This window comes from Typopeltis vanoorti, chromosome 1 (assembly GCF_054136105.1).
Source record: "Typopeltis vanoorti isolate ZY-2024b chromosome 1, IOZ_Tvanoo_1.0, whole genome shotgun sequence".
Lineage (NCBI taxonomy): Eukaryota > Metazoa > Arthropoda > Arachnida > Uropygi > Thelyphonidae > Typopeltis > Typopeltis vanoorti.
Genome location: NC_143549.1, coordinates 122,252,097 through 122,266,630, shown reverse-complemented (window position 1 = coordinate 122,266,630; position 14,534 = coordinate 122,252,097). Strand labels below are relative to the sequence as shown.

At 35.2% G+C, this 14,534-nt stretch overlaps 1 protein-coding gene and 1 non-coding gene across 2 annotated transcripts in view; one reads left to right on the top strand and one right to left on the bottom strand.

The window, feature by feature from the left end:
• Positions 1–3,473: 3,473 nt before the first annotated feature.
• On the top strand, positions 3,474–3,545 carry TRNAD-GUC (transfer RNA aspartic acid (anticodon GUC)). The gene has a single exon. It is a non-coding gene; the product is annotated as a tRNA-Asp (tRNA).
• A 1,098-nt stretch (positions 3,546–4,643) lies between these two features.
• The window catches only part of LOC150110370 (uncharacterized), a 35,069-nt gene continuing 25,178 nt past the window's right edge, over positions 4,644–14,534 (bottom strand). Inside the window, exon 2 of the mRNA XM_090393325.1 lies at positions 4,644–5,785. Within this exon, the coding sequence (XP_090249451.1) occupies positions 5,277–5,785 (509 nt within the window). The 3' untranslated portion in view covers positions 4,644–5,276. The remainder of the gene's footprint in view (positions 5,786–14,534) is intronic.

Genomic DNA, 14,534 nt, shown 5'->3' with positions numbered 1-14,534 from the left:
AAGTATTGAACTATGAATTATATAATGAATAAATTAGTTCACACTGTTCATTGTGAAAAATTGTTCTTTTGAACTATGTATTTCTACTAACATAATACGCTGTATCTTATCTCGCAATAAATGTATTCTAAAAAACTTTTGAACTTGATATTAATTTATTCGTTTCGTCTAGAATCAAAAGCAAACAGCACTTATCAAGTAATGTTTGCTGATATGATGAATTGTAGGCCTAATGATTACTAAAAAATAAATACAAGGGAAAACGACAGATACAGAGAGAGAGAGAGTGAGAGACCGAACTATACGAAACTAAAACTCACTGATTGAGTAATAATACTATCATATTTATCAATATTTACACTTATAAGTATTTGTGAATACTATTATCATATTGTTGACATTAAAGAACTTAGGCAATTATCGATGGTGCACGAAGACTCATGATTCAAAACATGAAAAAAAAAAACTGTTATTAGAAGTCTGTAAAGTACATTTTGAACAAAATAATGTGATTTGTATAGCAGGAAAATGGCTGAATATAAGATATGAATATGAATAATAACTCATATAAGAGTGTTACAAGGTTTTAGATAATTTGTAATGATCTTCAAGCATCGCCTAAAGAAAACACAAAGCATTTTTTGTGGATTTCGTTCTGATCTATTTCTATTTTCAAAAATTTAATGATAAAAAAAGTTCTTTCGAAAATCATAAAATGGGAAAGATAATCATAATTCAAACTTTGCAAAGTTGATGTAAGAATCACTTTTTTTGGCAATTATATTGTTGTGATGCCATGAAAAGAATGGTACACTTTGATTTTGTGCAGTTTGAGAGTCCAAAATTTGATTATTCTTCAGAGAAGTGATATATTTTTAAATACGTCTAGATAAACACGCTTGCGAATTTCATTCTTCATTTGTATTCAGTCTGTTGTATTCTAAGTGCATATGTCATCCTTTCAGGGTCTCCAGTCAAAGACCCGATTCTATATTAGGAGAAACAGTTGCAAAGTATTACGCCTCAACCACTTAATCTATGGCTGAGATGATACACTTGACATAAGACGTTTTCCAGGCATCTGCTACACAAACGTATTTGCACATCAGACTGAAAAAGAATATTACACACTTTCATCGCCCTTCGAAACATTCGTGTTGTTCTTAACCATTATAGCTGGCACATGCGATTGTCATGATTGCTTTTTGATTTATATGCAGTTACTTTTCTGTAGAAAACAAGATTGCACAACTAATTATTGTTTTACTACTATTTCTTAAACTTCTGTAGATCTCTTTGATAATCGTTTCCAAATCAGATGCTGAGATTTCCGTATAATGCCTTTGAGCGGGTATCCTGAGTTAGCGCTTCTTTCCAAGTTTGTAAGTCCTTTTTTTTGTAGAACCAATACTGCTGTATAGGGCCAGCGAATATACCACAAAAGTAGTATATATATCAGTATATTGCGGCAATAGAAATGCATTATAAGAGTATATTTCAATCTGATGGTGTAGTTGTGATTCTACACTCTCCTATGAATAATATCTAGCTTTTCATTTGAAAATGTAACCGTGTAAAGTAAATGAAGTGGTAGCGGTACGACGTAGTATTCAATATTCATTGGCATGAGTGCGTTAGATAAGTGGAACTTTTAAAAAGAACTTAAGATTTAATTACTTTGGATATACGAATTCTATAGAGATTGTACACGCAGAGAATTATCAAACCCTATATTTCAATGGCTTGATTGCTGTGTTGTACTACTATATTATCATTTTATTTTTTTGATCTTCATTTTGAAGCTACAGTACAAGATATTTAGAGAACAATTAATTACATTCGTCACTCATTGGACGGCAAAGTATTGATTTTAATTCTCGGACATTCGAAAAGAAATCAGGATAGATGACCATTTTCACATTACACCAAATCCATTTCCTCCCCTCAACTTATCTTCGACAATCCCTGAAATGGCATCAGGTTTTAAGAGGAAATTTTAATACATTTTAAGAGGAATAAAAACAGCATTTCCCTTATTTCTAATCAAGATACAAATCAGATTTAACCTTTATTTTGGAAAATGTCCAGCAAAATTATTCTGCAGAGCACCGTGTATGGGTATTTAAGACTGTCATCCATATTTTTTGGAAGATAAACGTCTTCAGATACGTCCAGATGGAACTTTCGTAGCTAATTCAATATCATGATGCTCCTGTCGTTAGAAAGACCTAGTTTGGAATCTCGAGCAAGACGCAAAAAAACCTTTCTAAGAACTTTTCATCTGAAGGTGAGTAAACCAGTCTCATATGAAAGTGGAATAGTTTTTCATCCTTCGAACCGACAAACCTGCCATGATAATGCATGCAATTTAAAGACAAAATATATTCAACAGACATAACATTGTCTATCTTATTTTGATACATTAAGGTTAGAAAAGTCAAGGATACCTGACTGGTGGTGGGCTGTCAAGGCCTGTCAAGTCCGATGATGATGATGATGATGATACGCCCAGATAAACACTGATGAACGTGTTTTCCACTTTGTGATATTTACTGCACAAAACATGCTCAGCTTCAAACTCTCCTAAAGGTGCTCTGCTGGACTTCTCCAAAATGAACAATTGTCTTCCATATGCTTTTTTTACTCTTATGATTTGCCTAAATATCTGTTCAAACAACCACAGCAATAAAGAGTAGCTTTCAGCTTTTGATGTAGAGAAAAACTTTGACAGACGTCTTCAATTCACTAACAGATCAGCTTCCTTAACATGATTAAAAAGCCTCTCGTAACAAATTTACTCCATTCTTAGACGGCAGAATGAATTTTGTTAGGAAGTTTCTTACATTATCGTCTTTCAAATCTTCTCTAAACTTCGTGACACTTTTTTGTAGATTCTTCGAACTACATTATAAGCGTTTTTTCTCCCCAATCATTAAATATTATGTTTTCTTCATGCATCAGGTGCGAATATCACTAAGTATGAACAAATAAAGGATGCTAAACTTCAGGAGCAACACATAATTTTATGCCTTCAACACGGAAGCACAATACAAGGTCGCATAATTCTGGAGCCAGATGACAATATATCATAACTGTATTAAAAAAGTGTAATTTTTGTTTTTAGGAAAATTTAATTTGGTCCAAAATATTTAGCGCAAACAGCTGCAGGTTCGAATCCCACCACGGACACGGATATTTGTGAATGTCTTTAGGTGGTAGATATCTGTATTAGCCCAACCATAGTTCTGATATCCTTTCTTTGGTGAATTTATATTAAAAATAAACGACGATAACATTTTTAAACATTCCCTGTAAGCATGGTTTTTATCACCAAATGCTCTAAGAATAATTGAAAAAAAAAGTTAATGACTAAAAATGTGCCGGACGTTTTTCCCTTACCATTTTCTTTTACTTTGTCCCATAGACGAATTCCACTGTCTTAGAAGCGATTTCTTAAGGACATCACACGAAGTTCCTCGGTAGTATAGTGGTTAGTATCCCCGCCTGTCACGCGGGAGACCGGGGTTCGATTCCCCGCCGGGGAGTTTTTTCTTTTCCCCTCTTTTCTTTCTTTCTTCGCTCAGGGCATTGATATACTATATACTATAGATCTTGCATAATCGTTCGTGTGAGTCAGATACAAAAAAAAGAAACTTAATCTTTGTTATTTATTGAAAGATCTATAACAAAATATAAACTCTTCACTTCCTAAAAACTGTCACTGAAGTAATATTTTTGACAGGGGTGAAGAAGGAAATGTTTTTCTGTGCAGTAATACTGTATTACGTTCATTGAAAATTTTCAGAATAGTGTCATTTAGGTTCAGTTTAAAAATAAGCTTTTGATAATATTCAAATGCCATTATTTTCTCTCTGTTTCTTACCCTCTCACGAATAAGAATGTCAAACTCTTACGAACAAGAGCATATTGTTATTCCTCTATACTCTTACGAATAACAGTAGACAGTTTTAATGACTTAAAACTGCATGCCTTGGAAATCTTAGCGAAATCGATCGTTCAACATTTTCTCTGCAGATAATTTACGGTGATGTGTTTATTTGTTCAAGAAAACAGCCGCAGCGTTTGTGCTAGACGCAATTATAGCAAATGCAAACTTTGATTTTACTTAATTTGAGGGTAAGATTGATAACAAAAATGCACCTGCTCAAAGTTAGGAAAACAGGAGACTCACATGAAGAGGACAGGAAATAAGTAATCATTTATCTTTTTCAGGTGTCAGCCATCTACCGATTAAGAATTATTCGTTTGCGTGTGGTGTCTATATTCATCTGCAGTTCACGCAAATTAGAACGAAAATTATTGGATTCTCCTCTTCCTCCTTATCTTTTAAGGAGGAGGAACTGTCTGTCTCTAATTACCAGAGACCGCTATCGAGGAATATCAAGAGATAATTGCTCTATTTTTGCTTTGGACTGCGCATGCCATTGCTGGTTCCACAATCCTGTTCAGCCACCCATTTCGACAATTAGTTCGTTCATCACTTTCAACAAATCTTAAAACTGATGAACGAAAAAAAAAAAAAAAAAAAGAATGAAAATGTAACATGTTCGATGGAAATCATGGAATGCAGCGTCGATATAATCATAAATACAACTCTAACTAGATATCAATGCAATACAAAATTAAGTTCAAACTGGTTATTTATTTACACAATATAGACATCTGAGAAAGTAAATGAACTTCTCAAAACTGTTTTTTTGTTTGTTTGTTTGTTTTAATCTAACATACACTTTCTCCCTTAGGCTTATTCTGTCTTTCTGTCAGATACACACGTTTTTAACGAATATATTCCATTTATCTATCTACAAGTAGTTTAGCTGATCTCTGAATGATTTGGGGATAAATTACAGATGAATAAATGGCACAATCAACGAAGAATAACTTTTTTTTTTTCATATTTCAAGCCCTCATAATCAGTCATATAATTAGATATAGATTCGAGTTTGGTTCTAACTCGATTTGTCCATTGGATCCTTCTCATCTTTGTTTTTCGATACCTTAACTAATTTCAAAATGGCACTTTTATGCAGAATTTCTAAGCCAGGTTAACATGGTGATATAACTCACTCGTACGCTACTTATTCTGGCAATCCAAGAGAAGGACAAATATTCCCTCTTATTCTTTCATTTTTGCTTGTTCTCTGGTTCAGCAAAGGGCTCATAGTCAATTGTTTATATAACACACTGTCTTCCTGCTAGGTAGGTTTTAATTAACCTGAGTGAGGCAGCTGATCATAGTGCAACTTAGAACTCCTTTACCTTGTAACCGATTTTTCGTACTGCTGATGTTGGCTACGGATGGCCATTCTGTTTACATGCACAGGGATAGGCACTACAATTTTCGGAGCGTTTGGATTGATGGTCGAACGTCCAGATGTTAATCCCGCTTTAACTCGCTTCCATTTGGCTCTACGGTTCTGAAACCAAATCTTTACCTGAACCTCGCTGAGTTTCAACGAGTGTGCTATTTGAGAGCGTTCTGTCAGAGACAGGTATTTCTTAGAGTGGAACTCTTTCTCCAACTCTAGCAACTGCTCGCTGGTGAATGCCGTTCTGCGCCGTCTGGCTTTTACTCCGCCGGCTCCTTCTTTTGGCTGATCTTCGTCACCGCTCTGCCTCGAGTCTTTAGGCTCCGTGTCTCCAGAGGTACTGTCGGAAGGTGACACGGATCTGCTTCGTACATCGATTACCGTAACTTCGGGACTTGGATGTTCGTTGAATTCATGGTGACTAGTCTTGGTTTCCCGGACTCTTGTCTTTGAACCTGTTCAAGGAATGAACAAAGATAATTAATAACAAGGAGAAAAATAGAGGAAAATTTGTTGCATGTAAATTAAGAAAAATATTTTAAAATAATTTCTTGAGTATATTAGGTTCATACTGTCTTTCTTGGCCTATTTGCTAACGTCTTCGCCAGTTGTATTTACAATCCTTTTATGTAGCACCAAAACCTTTTAATGTGTGCGTGCGTATATATATATATATATAGGATTCTTTTATGTAACATGTTTAGACAACGACTAAATGTATCAAAATATTGCAATATTAATGAAAATTTTAAAGTGTTAAGAATAGACTACCTCTTAAAATCAAGTGCTGAAATTATCCACACTGCAATATAAAACTGCATGTAGGACTTGTATATTGGTTGGTTTTTTGATGGACGTGTAATCATAAAGAAAACGTCTGAAAAATATTGGGAGAATCCAAAAGAAACTTTTCACGATGAGCACAAACTAACAGAAAAGTCGTGAAGTAAACTAACTGAAAAATTCCAGACTGATAAATTTAAAATAGTGCCGGTCATTATTCGGACTAGAGAGAGAGAGAGAGAGAGATTCAATGTTTGTTCCTTCCTATAATCTTGAGAAGTTATGAGGCAGAAGAAAGTGTTAACCCTAATCAGTACTAACCGAGCACTACTATTGAGAGTGACAGCTGAGATTATCAGAAGCAGTTTAGACAATCAATTCACGAATCTTATTCATGATTCCTATCAAATGCTTTAGGTGTGTGTGTGTGTGTGTGTGTGTGTGTGTGTGTGTGTGTGTGTGTGTGTGTGTGTGTGTGTGTGTGTGTGTGTGTGTGTGTGTGTGTGTGTGTGTGTGTGTGTGTGTCATTAATTAACGAATATGACCTTTCTGTCAACTACGATAAGGCTATCTTCTAAATTCAGATACGCGACTTCTCAATTACCGTTGTTTTTGAGCTTTAGTTCATTCGCTCTTGCGCAAGAAAAAAGTAAAATAAATAAATAAACACGATTCCTTAATTATGTCACATTAACATTATTTAAATGGAGAAAAATTGCGTGCTGACGAAAGATCATTCAGTTAGTTACAAATCAATGGGGAAATGAAACCAATGCTCTCCACTATCAAAATTTGTCGGAGGATGTTTAGCATTGCGAGACCGTTGGAGTTTCACTTAAAAAAAAATATCACTTAAGTTTGCAGATCCATCTCCGCAGCACAGCAACTACGTGTATATACGAATCTACCTGAATGGGAAGACCAAGGATCACTTCATATATAGGACGCAAGGAATATTTACATGTGGTTGGTTTGGACAGCCGAAGCAACTAAGGCTATTAGGCTACACCATTTTCAAGGGGGGCATTTTAACAGCTTATTCGTCCTATCTATCATTTGGGGCTAATTTGTTTAGAAGAGTTTATAAAAAAGTCAAATGGCTTGCTTAGGCTTATACGCAAAGAAAGACAGAATGTAGGATGCGATTTTTACACTTTAAAGAGTCATATAATAAGGAAAGAAGAGTCATTTAATAAACACCAAAATATGTTAGTTTAAGAAACCACATTGAGAATAATATGTATTGTCTTTACTGAAGTTGTGAGTCGGCAGTACACTGTTATTAAGGAAAACATTGTTAATTAAGCCGATTAGATGTTAAAATCTAAAGTGTGGCAATCAACGGTTCCAAAATTCAGAGCTGCCCCATTTAGCTGGAAAATGATACTGGAACATCTCCGTATATTGAAAAAAAAAAAAAATAACATGTTTTTAAATATCCCAAAAAGCAACATATTTTTTTTTTGCCTTCTCTACAATCAAAACGGAAATCCTGCTGAATATATGGTGTGCATTGACAAACACAGACACGGAGGTGGTTAGCATCTCTGTGTTTGTACAGATGTTTGGCTGCTCACATCTCTTTGTGAGAGCCAAAACAAGCTGCATGCCATAAATTTTCACGGAAGAGTTGCAGTCCACAAATCCTTGCTGACAACAGGTAATAGACATCCCCGATTTTCATGGACTAATGCACGCCCATATACAGAACCTGAATCGCATAACAATGGAAAATTGGTCCACATGAGCGAAGAGTCACGCTACATGCTCATCCGAACTGATAGATGTTTTAGTGTAAGGATTATACCTGAGTATGTTATCCAACGATGAGGTTTGAAGGTGGAAATTAAATGAAGAAACAGCATTGCTTTGAGATCATCATTTTTACACTTTAAAGAGTCATATAATAAGGAAAGAAGAGTCATTTAAAAAACACCAAAATATGTTAGTTTAAGAAGCCACATTTAGAATAATATGTATTGCCTTTACTGCCTTTGTATTGCCTTTGAAGGTGGAAATTAAATGAAGAAACAGTATTACTTTGATATTATCATAGATCATGGCATTATTACAGAACGGGTACTTACACCTTCCTTTACGATAACTCTCTATTTTAGCAAGCAATATTTGCAAACACATGGTTTGAAGACAGTAAAGAGAGTTATATCTCAACAGTTTGTGTATGTGGGGGGGGGCACAAAAATCTATCTAAATCTGACTGAACATCTGCAAGAGGAAGTGGCGCTTCTATATTAGCGAGACATCGGTTCTTAAGCTAGATTATGTCCAGTTTTCTGTCAGAAATTAGCAGAAAACTCTTACTAGAAGGAAATATGTTTTTAAATTCCTGTTAATAAAAATATGTTTTATTTATATCTGTATGACTTGCAGTAGGATAATATATCTTAGTGCACGGGGTTTGTCAACAGTTTGGTTTAAAATATACTGGCATTTAAAATATTCACATTCTTTTAAGGAAGTCTCTATATAGCCGACACCAGGATTGGAAATGTTAGTTTATATTATAGCCTTTTTTCCCATCATTGTAATTTCGTAAAGAAGTCACGAATTCAACTTAGATTTCTATATTTCGATTACGCATAAACGTCACGAGATACACACTTAAAGATTACAGATTTGAAACGTTCAAACAGAACTATATCGACTGTTGATGGCCAAATAGTTAGTATATTCGCTGTCTAACTACCAGGCTTCTGCTCGAATCCTGCTCCGAGTCCATATATACCGTAGATGATTGTGAATGTCGTTAGGTGAGAGATGAATTTCATTCCTCGGTGTGAGACTATTTCTGATATCGATCCCTGCTTCTTGGAAGCCTGGAATGTCTTGAAAAAGTTCCATGATTGGTGTCAAGAGCGGGGTTTTCGGATTCTGTAATTTTTAAAAAAAAAAATTATTTGAAAAAGAAATACCTTATCCAATCCAAGCTGCTAATGTATTATAGGTTTATAACCCTACGGGGAGGGAGTCACATAAAAAATAAATTATTATTATTATTATTTCGGGCGACTCCAGGAGTCCTTAGACTCATCGAGGGAGGCCCTAAACATCATGTCCACACAACTATGCGATTATGTTCTCACAGTATCTATCATACCTTGCTTTGAACTCGTTCACCGTCATAGCACCCACAACAGACTCTGGCAGCTTATTCCACTCATTTACTACTCTAAAAGTAAAGAACCCAGCTCTAACACCCCTACTAACCACACTCTTGCCCAGCTTCCATAGGTGTCCCCTAGTTCTCCCACCACCAGTCCTGATCTCAAAAATATCCTCTGAATTAATCCTATAGAATCCCTTTAGCAATTTGAATGTCTCAATCATATCTCCCCACCTCCGCCTATCAACTAGTTTCTGCAACCCACAAATCTTCAACCTGTTCTCATATGGTTCATTCCATAGACCTGTTGTCATCTTAGTCACTCGCCTCTGGATCCTCTCCACCTCCTCCCCATCAAGAAGGAACCGAGGTGACCAAATCTGGGCAAAGTAGACGAGATGAGGTCTTATCAAGGCTCGGTACAGAGGTACAATAACTTGCTTGTCTCTGCTCGTCAAGGTATTTTTCAACAACCAAGTGAGTTGATGAGCTGATTTAGCTACTTTTGCAATGTGCCCCCTAAACTTCATCTCCCTATCCACCAACACTCCCAAGTTCCTGGCCTCATCAATCTCTTGGAGTATAGTTCCACCAATGTGGTATACTGCTGCTAATCTTTTCACCCCAAAATGCATAACTTTACATTTTGTCACATTAAATTGACATCCATTCTCCTTATCCCAGAACTCCAATCTATCTAAGTCATCCTGCAAGACTTTGACATCTTCTGCATTCACTATTGCCCTACCCAACATTGCCCTACCCAACTTTTTTTAAATTAAGTGCTTAGTTTAATTTAAATTAATTAAACTAAGCAAGCTTATTATTAAACTAAGCAGTTTAAAATTACGAGTATGTGTCGCTAACTAAAAGGAATACTGAAAAGAAAAAATATAAACAATTAGATATGAATGTCAGTGATTAGGCATTTATTACGTTATCGAGAAGGCACTTCAAAGAATACCGCTATCATTATGATGCTAAATGGAACCATTAGAGCGCCAGTCAAGATTGTCAAATAATCCAGATTAATATCTGGATTATCTGACAAATAATCCAGATATATAAATAAATATCTTACTCGCATATTTTCTCTATCCCCACTCAAAAATCAAACTTTCCATTGAATAACGATTTGATTTTAATTGCGTATTTATCTCAGTTTATTCCTTGCAGACCAGATTTTTATCGCGTCTTCCGAAATACAGTCATTTATATCCACATTCTCTTCCCTCTCCCAGTTGGCATTATTGATAAAATGTAAAAAATGTGTAGGAATGATCTAAAGTTTACTAAACCTTACTGTCTCCGTAGCTGTAAACGAATTTTTAACACTTTTATAAATCATTTATAATATAAAATGCATTTTTTATTGTTTGAGGTCCATTTATTTGAGAATTTTCGTCTCTGAGAAAATATTTTCAGTTGAAATTCAGATAAATAACAAAATTTCTCTTTTGGCCAGAAGAAATCGCAATTCAGCTGGGATAATAAGCCATTTTCTAAGATTTCATAATACTTGTATGGTTTTCTTTAGAAAATTTATCTACAGGTAATTTAAAAATGCAGGTTATTTCTTTTAATAGTTGCTATTAAGGATCTTGCTCGAAAGTTCTTTCTGATGCCATTTGCAGGTAAAATACTTGGATACTTCGCCCGGAGATAGTTGGTGATCGATAGCTCTATGTGTCTATATATAGTTAGATATGGATATCTTACTCTTTTACGAATTTTACTCAAAAAGCGACAGGATTTTCGTCCTTCCTTTGCCTTTACTCCGATCAGCGATCATTTCTCTTAAAGGCCCTTCATTGATTTACAATATCAGATGGAACTTTTATTTTATTCTATTTGTCATTCTGAAACGCAGTGCTAATAGGTACACAGAAAGTAGAAGACGAAAGAAGTCGTGCCCTGATCTGAACGTTTCATTTCAATCCCGTAGATGTTTTAGAGAACTGAGGTCAGAACTCAGGTTTGCGTTACAAAACTGTTGGCCAAGGCAATGTCGTGATGTACTCTTCAAACCAGTTATTTAGAAGTCTCATTAAATTGAATTGCCGTAATGTAGGTAATACGAAATTGTCTGTAATGTCAATTCAGGAAACTCTCTCGGGTTTTACATATGACACAAAACATTCCTTTATCATGATTGAGATTTTTAATGGAAAAGACAGGCTAGATTCTTCTTTCTCGACTCATCCTTTTACGACACCTTCCCTCTTTCGTTTTACAATCGAATTTGGAGGTGCAACTGTCACTTGGGGCCTTATGTTGGTTGCATCCGCATGGTTTGTGCGCTACAATTTTGCAATGGAAGCACTGTGGAACAACAGTACAACTAAACGTACAACTACTTTTGAAGAAAATAAATCAAACAGACATGATGTTGCTATCGCGTTTTAAGAAGCTTTGCGTTTCGGTCACGGTTATTTGGTCTATCAGATTATGCTTTTTGATTTTGTTGATTATGAAAATCAAAACTTGATTTTCATAAATTTAAGTATGATACAGTGACTGATGAAATCTTCACAGCCTCTGGCTTCGCTATGAATCTTGTGCTATTATTCATTAAAATCATTTTATATTAAAAAAAAGAAGTAAATAATATATTTTCCAAGAAAAATCTTCATATAAAATCAGTGTGCATTTTGTATATGATACATTTTGACGACATAATTGTTTCATAAAGAAAAAATGATGCATAGTTCGATATTTAAACCGTTAAAGATGCTTTGTTTGGAAAAGATTAGTCATTACCACAGAAATTATCATTACTGGATGAAGGCTTTCGTCCCCAATTTAACCCAAAATCTTCGTCCGCTTTCCAAGCCCTGATTCAACGGAAAGTGTATTAAAAAAAATCATCTTACCACAGATGCTCGCATTAAGAGCTCCGGCTACATACTCCGCCTATACCAGAGTAGGCACAACATATGCAAAACAGTCATCAGCAGGTGCAAATCAGACTTTCAAAAGCCAACAGTAGAAAACTTGCCTCCTATCCTGTTAGAACATCTTCGCCGTGTTATATTAGAAATAGTTTTAGAGTTCTTACTTCATTCATTTAATGTATATCTGTTGTCTTTACATCTTGTTCTTTGTCACTGGTACACAGTACTGGAGAAAGAATGGGACGGTCAGATAATTTTTGCAGTGTGTAGTTCTTGTAATATCTTTAATCGTCGATCATCTTGTCTAAAAACAAAACGATATTAATCATATTCCATAACGTGTTTGTTTTGGGAGTTTCTTGTGGAAATATAAATACAGCATGGATGCATCAGTCATTGCCAATTAAAACATAGTGGTAGTCTGACACTGAATATAACAATGCGGGCATAGGTGATGGATTTAAAATCAATCCTGAAATTTTTTAGAATTCACCACCATATGTAAGACTGTAATGTTTTGACTATCATCAAATAGAGGAAAAAGAGTGATTTCAGATGTTTATAAAAGTTAATGCAGTCAGAAAAGTTGAAAACGATGATAATAAAAAAGGAAATGCAATCCTTTCTTGTAGGCTTTTGTTAAAAACGTCTCTGGACATAATAAATGTATTATCTACAACTCGCCTCAATATATTGCGATGGCATCTTATATGATTATCGTTCCTCCCCATTAAGTACATCTCTCCCTTCTTTTATTAGCAATTAGAAAGGAATCAATATTTATTTCCCACATCTTATCTACGGTATGTTTACTTCTTTCTGTTTATTCTTGCTTCAAAGATGACTTCCCTTTGACTTACAACCCATCAACCTTTATGATGTGATGACTTTCGAAGCTGCCTAATCGTGTGGGAAATACTCGAGCAATTTCCTCCTTTGTATATCCGTTCATGTTTGATGTTTTATTATCCTCAGGCAAATCCTTATCGCTACGTACCTCATAGGTGTGTAAACTTCTCTGTGTACACGTTTATAAATGGAACAGCGTGAGTGCTTTATGGAGTTATTTGAAAGTCATAAATGCAATGTGAGATTGACAAGTTCACATAATAAAATGGATGACTTATCTTCGTTAGTGAAGCAATCTTGCATCAGCTGTTTCCTTTACTATAAGGTAAAAAATTTTCAAGCTCTTCACGTTAAGAAAAAGACTTCTAAGTGTCAAAATGCATTCAACTGTGGAGCATCTGTATCTCTGTCGACAGCGACGATGCACTTTGTTTGAAAAGGTCTGGGTTCGAATAGGACGAGAACGTTCATGAAGACTTTTCAACTGAAAGCGAGTTAGCGTTTTTCATACAGAGAAAGAAATTTGTATTTTTATTCTTTAATAAATAGTTTTGCTATGGTCATAGCAAACTATGTACATATGATTACCCACTCTATCTTGACGTTAATTAGACTTATATGAATTCAAGTTACTGAATCTGAATAAGCTATTGAGTTTAACATGTTAGAGGATGGAGATGAGAGATGATACCAAACTGCAGCATTTCGTAGATAAAAATGTAAATTTTTCTTCACATAGCAATATATTATTGTAATGCTCAGGAACAGGGAGAAGTCTGACGAACATGGGGGGACATGGAAGAACCGAGGTAGATGGAATGAATGAAGAACCGAGGTAGATGGAATAGAATGAGAACATGGTGATCTATACCATGTTCAATAACTTGGAGTTAAAATTCATATAGATAATTTGTTCAGCGGCTCATGTTCTTCTATGATACGAGGAACGCGGAGAAAGTGTGGTGACTAATTCAGTGGTGCAGCGCCCAAAAATGCAGAAACAGGACATCTATGAGAAAGCAAATGGAAAGAAAGAGAGAGAAAAATCATTAGGAAGTTTTGGGTTCACAATCGTGCAGGAATGAAACAGCGTTTTGAAAGGAAAAAATACTCAAGTCTTTTAGAGGCTGACTGAGGATAGAGATTTCTAAATGGTGAAGGTCAATCCAAGAAGAGAAAACTAAACTCACTAACGATTGGAATACACCTTTATCAAAAATAAGAGTGAGTGAAGCAAGATCTTTCTTCCGAGAAATAAGACGTTTGTTTTGATAGTATTGAAATTCAGTATATTATATATACTTTTCCACTGATAATGGTGAGAATGCCAGTTTTAATTCAGTGATTGTCTTGAAGGTTTGAATCCTATGAGCGCTACAAGGTTTTGGTAAAGAAGAAGAGGAATGGGGGTATACTGTTATCACCAGCAAAACTATGGATTAGTTTGAGATTGGTAAGAGAGAGAGAGAGAGAGAGAGAGAGAGAGAGAGAGAGAGAGAGAGAGAGAGAGAGAGAGAGAGACTCATTGACGTATTGGAGAATTTGAAAATAGCA